The 16,636-nt window shown below is 27.9% G+C and overlaps 1 protein-coding gene across 4 annotated transcripts in view; it reads right to left on the bottom strand.

The window, feature by feature from the left end:
* The window catches only part of LOC129957597 (cell adhesion molecule Dscam2-like), a 929,106-nt gene that overhangs the window by 336,797 nt on the left and 575,673 nt on the right, over nt 1-16,636 (bottom strand). For all 4 annotated transcript variants that reach the window (XM_056070014.1, XM_056070015.1, XM_056070016.1 and 1 more), the window contains exon 4: nt 5,292-5,441. In XM_056070014.1, coding sequence (XP_055925989.1) covers nt 5,292-5,441 — 150 coding nt within the window. The remainder of the gene's footprint in view (nt 1-5,291; nt 5,442-16,636) is intronic.

Genomic DNA, 16,636 nt, shown 5'->3' with positions numbered 1-16,636 from the left:
GAAGCTTAATATTACATACATTGTCAAGGGAACTTAGGAGAATGTGTTGCAACCGACTCAAAATTTTGACAAATTTTCACAATTCAGACTTCACGGACTTCGAAAAACACATTTACACATTTTTCGAAGTCCGTAACCAAATTTGTTGATTTCTATCAACTTTTGCTAAAGTCAGTTCAGAGGACACTTGTCTGCCAGGCTATTCGATAGAAATAGACAAGGTGACTATAAAACATAAAGAGCTAGACAAAAAAAATGTACATAGCTTTAACATCTAAATTGAAAGTAATTCATATAAAATTGCCAAATTTAGTACTAACCCGTCAAGGAATTGAGCGTCTGTCGGTCTTACGTATGCACGCATGTAAAAATAATTCCTAAAGCTAACAACTTAGAAAAATGAAATTTAACTAAAATATTTAACATTTAATGTATAGACTCTTCTTAAATCTTCTACATAATGTATCGAAAAACTGATCTCATTTTGGTTGGTAACTTCAATTTCTTAAGGCATTGCATGAAAGCGCTATACCTTAAAAACATGACTTTAAAAGGAAATTTAATACGTGGTCTTGTGAACACGATTGTAGATATGGTCTGTCAGTTTTTAGCTTCAATCTATCAAGGGAAAATGCTCCAAATATACACATTATATTTTCTAGCATTTGTAAATGCCAAAGATATTCCAACTGTATACCAAGGATTATTCGCCAAAAAATATTGCCAAAATATTCCCAAGACACATTTATATTTCGTAATTACTGCTAGCCGATGCTATGCGACTAGGGATTGCAATACCGGACCAAAATTTCAATACCGGTATTCGGTATATTTTAAATCTTAATACCGGGATACCGGTTTTAATACCGGTATTAGAAATTTTGGAAAAAGAAAGAAAACACAGGTGTTTCTTTTTTTTATTTGCCAGTTTTGTTAGAGAGTGTAAATATCACAAAAAATAATTTGTAACTTATAAATTATAACAGTATATAATCAAAAAAAAGTAAAGAAACATCTTATTTATTTAAATCACAAAAAAAGTGTAAATATCACTATTCAGTTTGTGGTACTATTACAAATTTTTGAAATGTGATCTTAAAAAACGTAATGCATCCATTGTACTGTCATTAAGCCTGAAAAGTAATTTTGTGTAAAAATTACCAGCTGTCGAAAACGCTCTTTCGGCATCTACGCTAGTTGGTGGTACTGTTAGCAATGCGCGATATACTTTTTCCAAGTATTTACCTCTAAATCCCTCATCTTCAAATAAATCGATTTCTCGTCGGATGGTTTTGGATATAGCTGATTTCTGTATTGTATTTTGGTTCGTTGAAATTTTTTTATTTATTGCTAATTCTAATTTTTGTTCCTTTTCACTATCGACAGTAGTGACATCATATCATCGATAATTGAACCGAATTCTGAATGTGGATAGGTTTGTGGGAAAAAATTTTTTAGAAACTTTACTCTAACTTATTCAGATTTGAATTGGTTATTTTCTTTTCTTCTTTTCATTTTCATTTTTAAAATCATTAGAATTATGTAAATATCATAAGACATTTTCTATTTCGGTATGCCTTTTTTCTGTGCGATTTTTCAATGTAATATAGTTGGAATCCGAAGTTTCTATATCCACAGTATTTGGATTCTTCTGTTCTTTATATTTTTGGTATAATATATCTATTACTCCTAATTAAATTCCATGTGCATAGCACAACTGCTGATTTGCACCCATCAACTTTCCAACTTTTTTCATAATTGTTGCCCCATCAGTCGTTATGGATACAATATTTTCTTTCAGGGATAATCCATGTTTCGCTAATTTAGATTTAAGCAATTAATTAAGCCATTAATTAGCTAATTAATTTCGCCCGTTAGGGAGACATAAAAACAAAAACGTATACTATATTGCTATGTTCGCGATACCTAAACATATAGTGGAGACAATTTTAAAAATTTCTAGTAAATACCGAAAAACCGGTATTTAAACTTGTGAATACCGGTATTACAAAATTGTACAAATGGCTCAAAATACCGGTATTCGGTATCCCGGTATACCGGTATTGTAATCCCTACTTGCGACTAATACTCATATCCCATTTTTTTATGCTCGGAAACAAACCATTATGATGTGCAGGACTCTGAAAATAAACATCTGAGCTTGGTGTTCACAGTTTTGCCCAAGATCAATAATTTTATGTACAAAGATTAGGAATCTTTATTAGATAATACTTGAGAAAATTTCTATGATACCAAAAAAAAGCACCGATTTAAATTGTATTCTTTGCAGTATTTTTTTAAAAAGCGATTTTATTATTTCATTAAATACCTATTGGATTGATTTTTTTTCTCATTGTTGATAGCTAAGAAATAAATATTTTTTATGGTCTGTGCAGTTTCATGTGAAATGAGAAAGGTAATTTCCAGTTCTTTGAATGCAGGCGCCCAATTAGATTATTGGTTAACATATAATATATAATATTACTGGTTAACATTATTAATGTGTCTATATAGGTATGGACAGTTTTATAATGCAATAGGTCTAAATTCGATTAAGAATGTTCATCTATGCAATAGAGATAGCAAATGTAAAATGATTAAAATAATAAGAATTCAATTTCTCACAATCTGATAACAATAAATATTTAGTTGCTGGAATTATGAATATCAATGTAAGCAAAAAAGGCTAATATAAAATTAAATAAATTCATTTAAGCACATTTAAAATTTCTGCAAATGATTAAACATCATATGTAGATTTTTTACTTATTATGAAATATTTTTTCTGAATATTACTGAAGATATTTTACTGAAGTATGTAGATGTTTTAAAATTTAGATATCTCTAAATATGTAGATACTTTACAGGTTCTCTTTTATTCAAGTTTTTTTTTACATTTATTATTATACATTTATTATTTTTTTATTACAATATTTTTTTATTTATTATTTACATTAAATATTTTAATGACTAAATTGATAAGCACCTTAGTTCATTATGAATATGCATTGGTAATGATATTTTTTAGAACACCAATCCATACTACCGAGAAAAATTTGTATCCAAGAAGTATATTACCCAATAAATATTACTAATTGGTTTAAAAGATTTACATTAAATTAAGTATTTTGCTTTTTATCTTAAATTTTTCCAATAAAATACCGCCCTTGAAATTAATTATTCTTTTGTTTTCTTATTTTTCTTGTACGAAAAAACAATTATAAAATTTTTCTTCTTATTACTTTTTCTCTAAAATGATCTAATATTGTAAATTATTTATCATTATTTTAAGGGAAAAAAATTATAAAATATTTAAAACATAAAACATTATAAAGAAATTATAAAAGATAATTATAAAAACAATTATGAAGTTTATTCTTTGAATTACTTTTCCTCTAAAATAACGATAAATAATTGACGATATTAGGATGATAAATAATATTGTTAATTATTTATCATTATTTTAGAGAAAAAACAAGTATAAATTTTTAAAAACATTTAAACGATAAAAAAGCAATTATAAAACAATTAAATAAACAATTATTAAAAATTTTCTTCGAATTACTCTTTCTCTAAAATAACTATAAATAATTAATAATATTAGGATGCAATTACTTCAGTCTAATAAATGCTGTTTCTTGAAAAATTAATTAATGATAAAAAATATCAAGATAATGATGCAACGATATTTTTTTAGTTATTTTAAAGTATACACTTTGGGGAATTTTTATCAAATAATCTTAAATTTCGAATTCATTCATAAAAGTTATGATATAGAAAATTTCAATTTTGAGTGCTTGAATTGAAATTAAATGAAATTTTCTTTTATTCTTTTGATATATTCACGACAAACAAAGTTTTCTTTTTGTTGTTATGTTGTTATTGAATTCTATATTATAAAATTTCAACTTCAGAAAATATTTAAAGAGAAATGTCATCTTTTCAATACCAAATAGGAATTCTAATTCTGATTCTAAGATATCATAATAAATAGAGAAACTAATTTATTAATATTTTATATATTTCTTAAAATAAATTTTTTCCATAAAAAATAATGCAAAATTCATTTCTCTATTTTAAATTGAAATTTATAAATGGTTTCGGTTAAAGTAATTTTAATTATCAAAAAGATGGAGTGATTTTTTTTTCATTTTTTAAAAAGATATTCTGGGCATGCAGTTTTATCTCTTTAAATTTTCTTTAAAGAAAGTCCCATGTCTGTCTCATCTGAAATTTAAATTTCGTTTTCTAAAACACCAACATTAAATTTTATGAGTATTTATTTAAGAAAATAAGTTTTTGTATTCTTCAAACGTTTAGAATTTATTTAGGATTATTTATAGAAATATATTTTATATTAAATATTTCTGAAAAATTTGTATTGTCACATTCACATGAAGTTTATTTTTCAAAATGACGATTTTCTCCATGCAAGTACTGATTACATGTAGGTGGATAACTAACTTCAATGAATGTCCAATATCAAAAATCAAATATAAATCCAATAGCAATCATAAATATTAATCAATCACAATCATAAATATCAATCAATCACAATCATAAATATCAATCAATCAAAAACATAAAAAAGTATTTAAAATGCTAACATTCACGTCAGACATAACATGCAATAGCTCATACTGTCATTTAGTATGTGCAAAATAAATATGATTGATCCAAATCATATGTTTTATTGAAGAAATATGACCCATTAATGTATTATCAATATTATAATAAACTAAGTGTCAAAATTTATTGTAACTAAGCTTTCGGTAACTCCGCTAAAATAGTAATGCAACTAATTTTTCTAACTTTACTATCGGAAAAAAAAAAATGTCAGAGCTCTATAAAGTTTTGAACAAAATTAGTAAGCTGAAAATTGCAAGTACATATCATTGTAAAATGAAGCTGAATACAAAGTGTATTAGACACACTTTTTAAGGTAAAAAAATGAGGAAATGAACCTCTTCCTTTAATTTGTTCAGCTACCACACTTCACCCTTCAAATATGCGTATGCACATAATGGAAATAAAGAAAATGTTTCAGCAGAAAGGAAATTGCTTAAAGTATAGTAAATTTGTTTTTATCAAATATCAAAATCTACAAAAATATATCATTTACTTGGACATATTAGAGATATTTTCATATGTAATATAAATATTTACTTATATATAATATAAATTTTTCCCTCTAAGAAAACACTGGCTGCTTATTATTTCAAATGTTGAAATTATTATTGTCGAAATGACACATTTTGAAAGTGCTGTTGTCAAAATACAAGAAAACTTACCTGTAACAGTTATCTTCCCAGCGCTCACGCTGACGACCATTTCGCCCGTAAGCCTGTGTCTAGTTTGGCATCTATAACTCCATTCGGCATCTTTTTCTTGAGTCTCGTGAATAAGAAGCTCTCCTGAATAGAGAACTGTATACGAGCGAACTGTAAAAGAAAAAAAAATATGAATATAATTTAAAAAAAAAGCTGTGAGATATAACACTTACAATGTAAACAACAAATTATTACAATTTTTGCTTAAAAAACTAAATTTTTAAAATATACATTAAGATATCAAATAATATATCTGGGCAATCATTTATCATATAACTACAACCTTCAAAAGTTTTATCATCTCTTCGAATGTCTTTGCCATTGCACTTTTTTGGAACTTGTGGCTCGTTGCCTCTAAATAAATTTTTTACCGATAAAAAAGTTTCATGTAGCTAGTTTAGAGAAAGTAATTTACTGTGGAAGTACTAATTTCGGAAGGTAATTTAAAATTACATTAAAGCAATTTTATAACATTATGCGCATAGCAATGCAATACATGAGAGTAACCCATGTTCTGAAGCACTAGGATTCTGAAGCAACGAAATAATGAAAAACATTTATGATACAGAAGGAACAACTATATACAGATGGAAAAAATTGATGAGAATGTATGGATAAGAATATAATTATGGAATATATGGATGGAAATATATGGATGGAAATATATGGATAGGAATATAATTATGGAATATATGGATGGAAATATATGGATAGGAATATAATTATGGAATATATGGATGGAAATATATGGATAGGAATATAATTATGGAATATATGGATGGAAATATATGGATAGGAATATAATTATGGAATATATGGATGGAAATATATCTATAGGAATATAATTATGGAATATATGGATGGAAATATATGGATAGGAATATAATTATGGAATAAATGGATGGAAATATATGGATAGGAATATAATTATGGAATATATGGATGGAAATATATGGATAGGAATATAATTATGGAATATATGAATGGAAATATATGGATAGGAATATAATTATGGAATATATGAATGGAAATATATGGATAGGAATATAATTATGGAATATATGGATGGAAATATATGGATAGGAATACAATTATTGAATATATGGATGGAAATATATGGATAGAAATACAATTATGGAATATATGGATAGAAATATAATTATGGAATATATGGATGGAAATATAATTATGGAATATATGGATGGAAATATAATTATGGAATATATGGATGGAAATATATGGATAGGAATATAGTTATGGAATATATGGATGGATAGAAAATGCAACGCAGAAAATGAAAGGCTAGAAAACGGGGAAAAAACTGAAGGGAGAAATAAAAAAAACTGCTACTAAGTTCATTAGCCAGCACGGACGATGTATCGTACTCCGACAGCAGGTGAGTTGAAAAAAATTTCTCCCACCCCTAGTGTAAAACTTTTTAGTGAGGAACAAGGGATGGACAAATGTGGGGAGTGGGCGAAAGTAAAAGGGGAGGAAGGAGGATGTGGGAGACCCCTGGACGCTACCGAGGACAGTTAGCTTTTGTTATATTAACTTCCGATTTAAAGCAACACTAGGGCAATATTGTGACGGACCTCGTCATTTTGAACCACGGACAGATGACGAGGACGACACTTGAGCTGGCTACTCCTCTCCAACTTTCACATCACCCCAGAGGGAGAACGTTTGGCCCCGATGGATTTAGCATGCACCAGACCCGCTTTAACGAGGGTTCTTCAGTGGAATCGGGTCTCGAATCTGAAACTCTCCGGTTCCGAAGCCGAGCCCTTACCACCAGGCCACCGCGGCCACCAAGGAAGAAGGGTGTCAAGAACTGTAGTGATAATTTATTTGATATCCTTTCTGCATATAAATACCTATATATAGAGAATACTATTTTAATCAAGATATTAGAAATAAACAATATACATAAATCCTACTTAGTCATTGATTCGGGTAGTTTAAGCATCTATATCTCCAAAATGTTGCAATGGAATGGTAATACTTAATTTTCAGATTTAGAGACCATTTAACCAATACATAAAATTTTACAAACGCATACAATTCAATCAATATTTCGATGTGGAAAGAAAATTAAATTTCCAAGTTAAGGTCCTATTTTTATGATTTTAAAGCCTACCAAATTTTTGAAAGAGTACCCTTTAATTAGAATCTTTCATTTTTAATTAAATAATGCCATTGTTTATCATATTTTAGATATTTTTTTAAATATGAAAAATAACCAAAATATTGCTTCATTTCCACTTTCAGATCCAGTTTTTAAAATGCTTTCGAATCTCTTAATGGAAAAATGGATTCCAGATTTGCAATTAAAAACGTTCAGAAAAATATAATTTGATAGAAGTTTCTAATCCAAGTAACTTTCTACAAGTAAAAAAAATTAATAAATATCAATATCACTTTTTAACATAAAAGTTTCTAAATGTTTGAAATTTTATTAATCTTAAAATCTCTTTTTAACTTTTAGAGTTTTAGTAAAGTTAAAGGTATCAGATCAAAGTTTAGAATAGAATAAAATAAATACACCTCACAGAAATACTGATTAATTCCTTATTTCAAAGAAATGTGAGGTTCAGAAAATATTTTAATATCAAATCTACAGTCAATTGAATATAATGCTGTCTTAATACTAAACAATGAGTTCGAATTTTTCCTTAAAAATAGCTGTATCAAGGGAAAATTCTTACGATCATATGATTAGCCGTTAACATCCCATTTAAATTCTCGTTGGGATACAATTAATATCAATTTAGGATTTTAGAAATGGATAATAATGATGTCGAACTGCAACAGCAGTACTTATTTTTCATTAAACAGTTTCCTTCAGTAACAAAATGTTATTAAAATCTTCCCTCGTGGTGGTTATTCACTTTGTAATACATTATTTCTGGGTTATGTATATGTGTGTGCACGTGTTTTAATTTTTCTTGCCTTTTATGGTGACATATTTTTCGAGATTTAACACTCGAAAAACTACTGGAAAATGGCTTAAGTCAATATTGAATGCTTTCGTAGATATATGGCGAAGATTTAGAAACTTGATCTAATCATGTTGCATTTTCAGATTTGGAAATTTTCAATTATATTTAAAAATATCAGTTTAATATTTTAAAAATGGAAAACTTAATATTTTCAATAGCAGTTTGGATTTCTTTCAATAAATATTTTCCTTCAGTAACAAAAATTCTATTTTATTTTTTTATAGTTATTACAAATAATCCTTTTTGTTATAATTATTTCTTATTATGAAAACAGGTATGATATTATATTATGTTACATCATTCAATAAAAATGAATCTGAAATATATTAATTCCTTTCTTTTTCGTGATTTAATATTTTCACAGCGCATTATCTAATTCTTTAATGCAGCATTTGCTTCAAAATATTTCTGAATTATTATTATTATTATTATTATATTATTGTCTCAAGAACTCCTATTCATCATTAATTATTACGATACCATACCATATATCATAATAGGGGGCATCGTTTAATAAAAATAAAATTATGATGTATTAATTCATTTTTTTTATTTCCCGTGATTTAATATTTTAACAGCGCATTATCTAATTCTTTAATGCAACATTTCTTTCAAAAATTTCTGCATTATTATTATTATTATTGTCTTAAGAACTCTTATTCATCATTAATTATTATGATACCATACAATGGTATATCATTTAATAAATATGAAATTGTAATGTATTAATTCATTTTTCCGGTTTTCCGTGATTTAATATTTTCACAGCGCATTATCTAATTCCTTAACACAGTATTTGCTTCAAACATTTCTGAATTGTTATTATTATTGTCTTAAGAACTCTTATTCATCATTAATTATCATGATGCTATACCATATATCATAATAGGGTACATCATTTAATAAAAATAAAATTATGATGTATTAATTCATTTTTCTTGTTTCCCGTGATTTAATATTTTAACATAACGCGTAAATTCTTTAATCTAATTCTTTAATGCAGCATTTGCTTCAAACATTTCTGCATTATTATTATTATTGTCTTAAGAACTCTTATTCATCATTAATTATTATGATACCATACAATGATATATCATTTAATAAATATGAAATTGTAATGTATTAATTCATTTTTCCTGTTTCCCATGATTTAATATATTCACAGCGCATTATCTAATTCTTTAACGCAACATTTGCTTTAAACATTTATATATTATTATTATTGTCTTAAAAACACTTATCCACCATTAATTAATTTTAAATTTTCATACCTATTTTTTCTCTAAATTTGAGATGCACACATTTAAAGATAATTTGAATTCATTGGAGTTCAGAAGTGTCTTTCTTATGGGATTGTGAAAAAGACGTTTAGATGTGATAGAGACACTGGCCACCATTGTTCTAATTATTGAAAATTGGAGTTGGCTATATGATCGCAAATTCCAATCTTGTTTAGAAAAGTATATGCGTAAAAAGTGTCCAATTGTGATATATACACATTTCACCAGTAATCTAATTATTAACTGTTGCTGCTGGATATATGGAAAATCTTTAAAGACGTCGAGGCATGATACAGATACTGATCACCATACTCTACTTATTAAAAGCTGTAGCTGAATATATGGTAATCGTGGTAAAATCTTTAGATTGTCAAACGGCACAAATGCCATTGTTGTTTCGAAAAACATATGCGGAAAAGTCGACCAGATACGATGCAGACATTTATCACTAGTGCTCTAATTATTAAAAATTATTGAGAGATAGGGAAAATGTGGAAAAATCTTTAAATTCTCAAATGGCGCAAATGTAATTCTCTTTTAGAAATCTTTTAAAAAAACAAATGTGGAAAAGACGTCCAGATATGATAGAGACATTGGTCTCCAGTTCTCTAATTATTAAAAGTTGCTGTTAAATATGAGAAATACGTGGAAAAATCTTTAAATTCTCAAATGGCGCAAATGTCATTCTCATTTAGAAATCGTTCAGAAAAACATATGCGCAAATGTTTCTGTGCAATAAATTTTATGATAAGGAAGATAATTTTGCAGAAACTGTTTGCAACTTCTTTTTTGAGTTACTGTTGTCATAGACAGAGAAATAAATATATAGATAATATTAAAAACGTATTTTCTGGTTCAGTGAGTTTTGAAATATGAAGATTTCTCAAACTCTGGAGATTGAATATTTTGATGGTTGTAATCTTTTCTTTTCTGTGTAATTCGCATAAAAAATTAAAAATGCCCACTTATTTTCATTTTCTTTTAAAAATAATTAAAAAAATGTTTTTGTCACTCCAATTATTTTAAATGACGATTTTTAAGCATTTAAAATGATTAGTATGATCTTTAAGACTGATTCCATTTTTAACAAATAGAATTACAATTCGTTGTGTTTTGTTGTTTTCTTAATAAAAAGCGAGAGGTATTAATAATTGTTTTCATCTTGAAGGATTTAGTTTCATATTAAGATGGGAAAAAAATTCCAGCTTTTTTCTCTGGTTATTCACGCTCGGCCATATTCCGAAGGGGCTTAAAAATAAGAATTAATTCTAAACCTTTGTTTAAAAATATATCATAAAACAATTCCATTTTGTTTCAACTAAAACTTTGGCGTTAATTATATGGAAGAAACATACAATGTAAAACAAATCATTAATTAGTGAAATAATACGTCAAATTCATTAAAAAGGAACGCTTTTTAATTATATCTAATCCTTTGGAGCAGAAGAACAAATCTTTTACATTAAAAATTCAAACACACAACAAGCTTCAAAAATTGGTTATAAAAACTCCTCCGCTTGCTCCTTTATGAAATGAATAAACTTTTATTAAATCCGCAATTTTTCGTTTCTAATGGAAAAATCAACTAAACCCGTCACAGTAATTAATGTCATTTTTTTCAAGAAAAAACAAATTTTCTTGATATTTAGGCTTAGCTATCATTAGATATAAATGAGAATGACTGATTTTTTTTTCTTAACGATTTGCAGCAATTGCCTGGAGATAATTTCTTCCGTGTTCCGCTGTTTATTTTTCCGACTAAATTCCAGTGTATAATGTTTCTACTTTTTTTTTTTCATTTTGAAGTTTCTAGAAACACAGGCAAAAAAAATGTTAATTGCTCCCTTAATGGTTGGAATGAATTCTCGAATACAATGCAATCGTTCGTTTTTCTTTTTCTTGAAAACTGTCAACATACTCTCGGACCAAAGTCTGAAGGGAGGAAATTAGTTTCATTAGCATTTTCTAAAATAACTCGCATTTTATTTCTGCTTCGTTTAGTGCTGACAAATATAGAGATATATCAGTTGATTTGTGAGAACGCAACGTGTCCAAGTATTGAATTATGACCAAAGACTGTGCAGAATTTTTTTATTGACTAATGAGTGTATAAAAAATAACACAAAATATGTATGGATTGCAATTTGTCACAGAACCGCTGCTCATTTCAAAAGGGCGTCAAAATAGAGAACATTTGAATTAAAAAAGTTGCACAGTCCGACTTTAAGAGCTTATGAATTCTGACTCAGATTTTATTCTTATAAATCTGTATTCATTAGAACTTATATTAGAACTTAGTATATTTGCTCAGAAAATAGGCTTTCTTGGCTATAAATAATTAATAGGAAAATTTTCTTAGTTGATTTCGCCATGTTAACGATTTCACATGGCGACATCTGACGGTAATATAAGTTTTTATTGATAGAAAAATTGCACTGAACACACACACACAAAGAGACAGATAAAAAAGTATTGAATAAATTGAAATGAAAGAACTATGAAAGAGTTTGAATTGAACGAAAGAGCTATATTTAAAGTTACAAATCTATAGCCTCTAATCATGGCTAAAAAGTTTGTCACGGATTGCGCATCATATTTTATATATAAAGAATATTTTAAAATCTAATTCAAACTAAATTAATTTATTAATTTTTAGCTCATTTCAGCTCAAATTAATTTCAAAATATTTTCTTATTTACTGATCCCATTCCACTTTTTCTATTTAGTTAATTGAAGAGAAGCTTTGTAAAAAAGCTTAATTTTGCACTTTCACAAGCTCACAATAGAGGGATAAAAAACTGTCCAACAAGCACATTTTTTAAAAAGACCCCTGAGTTTTCCTTATCAAAATCGACACGTGTAGGGAATCCGTATTGGAATCTCAGGGTATATAAGCACTGGGAAAACTATTTTCTCTCCCCCCTCCCTTTTAGCCTTTCCTCATTTCGTGTTGTGCTCCTCGCTTCTGGTACAAAAAAAGTCTCCCGGGATGGAAATGAAACTGTTATAAATTCTAAGTGTCTTCTGTGTCATCGACCACGACTCTGCTTCAAAAGATTTTGTTTACATATTATATTATTATATATATTAAATAGTAAATTTCAAGGAAATGAAATAAATGTGCTTAGTTTTATTTAGGTCATGTTTTATTATTTCTTGGATTCCAAAAAGGTTTTCTTGTTTGATGAGAGGGTGTGCTGAATTTCATCAAAATGTGAAGAAAAGGGTAGATTTTTATCGTAGAACACACACACACACACACACACACACACACACACACACACACACACACACACACACACACACACACACACACACACACACACACACACACACACACACACACACACAAGAGAGAGAGAGAGAGAGAGAGAGAGACAGAGAGAGACACGCACAAACAGACGGAGTGAGAGAGAGAGACAGGCACACACACACACAGAGAGAGAGACAGGCACACACACACAGAGAGAGAGAGAGAGAGAGAGAGAGAGAGAGAGAGAGAGACAGGCACACACACACACAGAGAGAGAGAGAGAGAGACAGACACCAGAGAGAGAGAGAGAGAGAGAGACACATAGACACACACACACACATAGACACACACACACACATAGACACACACACACACACACAAACACATAGAGAGAGACAAATACACAGAGAGAGAGAGAGAGGGAGAGAGACACACACAAACACATAGAGAGAAAGAGAGAGCGGGAGACACACACACACACTTTATATTTCTTCAGAAAAAGGAATTTTGGCACAGATAATACATAACAGATAATTAATATATTTGCAACAACTTTTTCAAATATCTTATGATCTTATTATGATCCTATCAGGTCATCCTAGCGAAATAAGCGTAACTACTTTAACCGTTGACATTTTTTTTTATACTGAGCAGTGGAATTAAAGTACAGTTCAATATTTATCCATTAGTTATGATCACCAAATAACAAAGAGAGTTCGGGATGTCTCATATTTTTTAATCTTAAGTAGACTATAAGTACAGTTCTACATTCACGCTATCGCTATATATCATATTTCTGTCTTTAACACGTTTCTCCCCCTTTCCCATTCTATAGATGTATATTTTGTTACCCCTAGAGGCTAATATTTCACTACACCACATACAACTTTTATTTATACATTAATAACAAGCTGTCTCTGAAATAAACAAATCCAATAAAAGTTCGGAGATTCAGAAAGCGAATAAATAATACATGCAACCAAAGCCTTCCGATGCATTTCGAAGTGCGATATCCCATGCTTTATTCTGTTCCTTGGATGCCTTACTTCATCTTTTAGGGAAGGAAATAAGAAAATGCCGGTATTTATATCGTAATCCCCCGAAAAAACGAGCCGCCCTGCTTAATACAATATGAATGACCTTCTACTCCATATCTTCCTGTCTCTGTCAAACATTTGTTATCGGTACTGTAATTGGAAACTAGTTTCCATTAATATGTTAAATGATCTGCATTTCACTTGGCGATAAATTGAATTCATTAATAAATCAGAGCACCCAGTCTCTCGTTAATGTCCATGATTCTAGTCTTTTTGAAGAACTGCAACTGTTAAGGAGGATACTGATATCGAGAATTTATAGAATTTTGGCGAGGTTCCTTTGAATTAATTATTGGAATTAAGGGATCATTTGAAGGCTGAGACCATGAATTAGCAATTAATTACTTTAATGAGAAAATACCGTTTCTATGTTCTAGTTTCTTACTATTAAAAGGAGATAGATCGTACTTTTAAATTGGATTTGTTATTCTTAAGAACCTGAAAAAATATTTTCTTAAAATAGCGCTAAATATAAAAGAATATAATTTTTTTTTTGTTTTTTTTTTCAATTTTTGAATGTATAGAAAGCAATGTTTGTGTAAAAGTAAAGAAAATCAAGCTGAAAAAAAAAAGTACCAAATTAAACAATTATTGCCTGAAGGGTGTTATTCAAAGAAGCGGTTTTTAAATTGTGGAAATTAACACAAATACTGTCACCAAAATATGTGAAGAAATTTTTTTCATTGAAATTCTACAGTGTTTAATTGCATAAATTGGCTTGAAAATACTTTTCATCAAAAGACTTTTTCCGTTGAGTTACTTTTTTAAATTGAATCTTCTTTTGTTTAAGTTTAATTAATGGTTTGTACCCTAAAGTCATGTATAATTTTGAAACCGTATTAAAATATTTCAGAAAAAAAAATTGAGTCACTTTTTTGTTTTTATTTGAATAAATTCAAATAATGTCTTTAATGCATACTCCCTTCTTTAAATGAGAAAAGAGTTAACTTTTACTTTCTAACATGATGTGCTTTTTATTTTTAAATAATTGTCGATTTACTTATTTAATGATAAAATTTTAACAGAATCACTTAATTATTGCTGTCTTTCAAGAATAATATAGATTATTTTAGATCTAGTACTATGAATAAATTGCGATTCATTTTAAATTTTAGAATATGAAATATACGAAGAGAAAGTATTGCTATCGTAAAAAAATAGCTCCGAACTTGATATGTCACGATATCTTTGAGACTGAATCTGAAAAGCTAAGTCTATTTTTCAATCAATTTGACTCAACGAAATTAATAAGATAAATTTGTTAACTGGAATTTCAGTCGCAGTTGCAGTTCTTTATTCCCAAATATTCAAATAAAAACGTCTGTTTTTCTAGTAACATTTATGAATCAGAGCGCGAGTTGACCTATATTTTCTAGTAATTTAGTTATCATAAATCCAAAACACAAAAAAGATTGGTAAATATGTTCCATTTTAAGACTTTTTTTTTCTATTAAAAATACAAATTTGAGTCTAATTTTGGGTTGAATCCGTCAAAGGATACGTTGCCCTATAAGTTTTTGTGCCTATACAACGTGTGAAAACAACAGGCAAAAAAGAATGTAGAATAAAATTATATAATTTTAATACAAATTTACAGATCAGCTATAAAATTTTCACCCAGTCGATTTGAAGAATAATTCAGGATATACATTCGTTGATTATCATTAATGAACAAAAAACTCGTTTTCATTTTATTTTAAAAATATCTGCTTATAACTCAAAACATTTTCATATGTATTGATAAAAAAGAAAAAAAAATCGAATCTCTTATCATAAATATTGTAGCAAGCTAACTATTTACTGTCCGAATGACTCTGTCTGTTTTATTCTTGTTTGGTTTGATTGAATCTACTTAGTCATTTACCCATAACTTTTCTTAGATCACGCAATTTCACAAAGTTTGGTATTGTGAAGCAATTCCATAATGAAATAAAAACTATCATTTGTTTTATCGTCTGTATTTTTTAATGCTATTTCGCCAGCATTTTAAAATCATTTGCATGTTTATATTAACTTATAAAAATATTACGCCTAAAAATACCAATTTTCTTATCGTCTGAGTTTGTTTAATATTATTTCACAGTCATTTCTAAATCAAATCTATTAATAAGTAAAATTTTATCAATAAAAGTTGTAAGATGCTGTTGAAATAACACACAAAAATTTATTTAAAGATTTTAATAAATCTTTGAAAGGTAGATTGATATTTTAAATTAAAACTTATATTGTGAGAGTTGAATTCATAAATAAATAGTATGTTGAACATTTAAATGGTGAATGAATCTAAACTAACAATTATATATATTTTGAAACAATTTGAAAAAAAAAATATAACACAAGCAAGATTTGTGCTGAAATAAAATTGGTATAAATGTAAAGTCAATTTTCATTTTTTAAAAAAATATTGAAACAAGAACGATTTATAGGATTTGATATGTTCCAAAATTATTAAAGTTATTTAAATTTTGATTAAATGTAAACCCAGTATAGATCTAATTAAAATTCTGAAAAATTCTTTTATTTCAGTGTACAAGATTTCATAGACAATGAGATATCTTTCTCAATTAAGTTTTTCTTTTTGGGGGTTTTTAAGAATAGTAATAGTAATTCTTCATTTGCATTCATATTTCTTCTCTTTATTAATATTCATTATACATCATTTAGATGCTGAATT

Source organism: Argiope bruennichi, chromosome 11 (assembly GCF_947563725.1).
Source record: "Argiope bruennichi chromosome 11, qqArgBrue1.1, whole genome shotgun sequence".
NCBI classification, from domain to species: Eukaryota; Metazoa; Arthropoda; class Arachnida; order Araneae; family Araneidae; genus Argiope; species Argiope bruennichi.
This window is presented reverse-complemented; position numbering and strand designations above follow the sequence as displayed.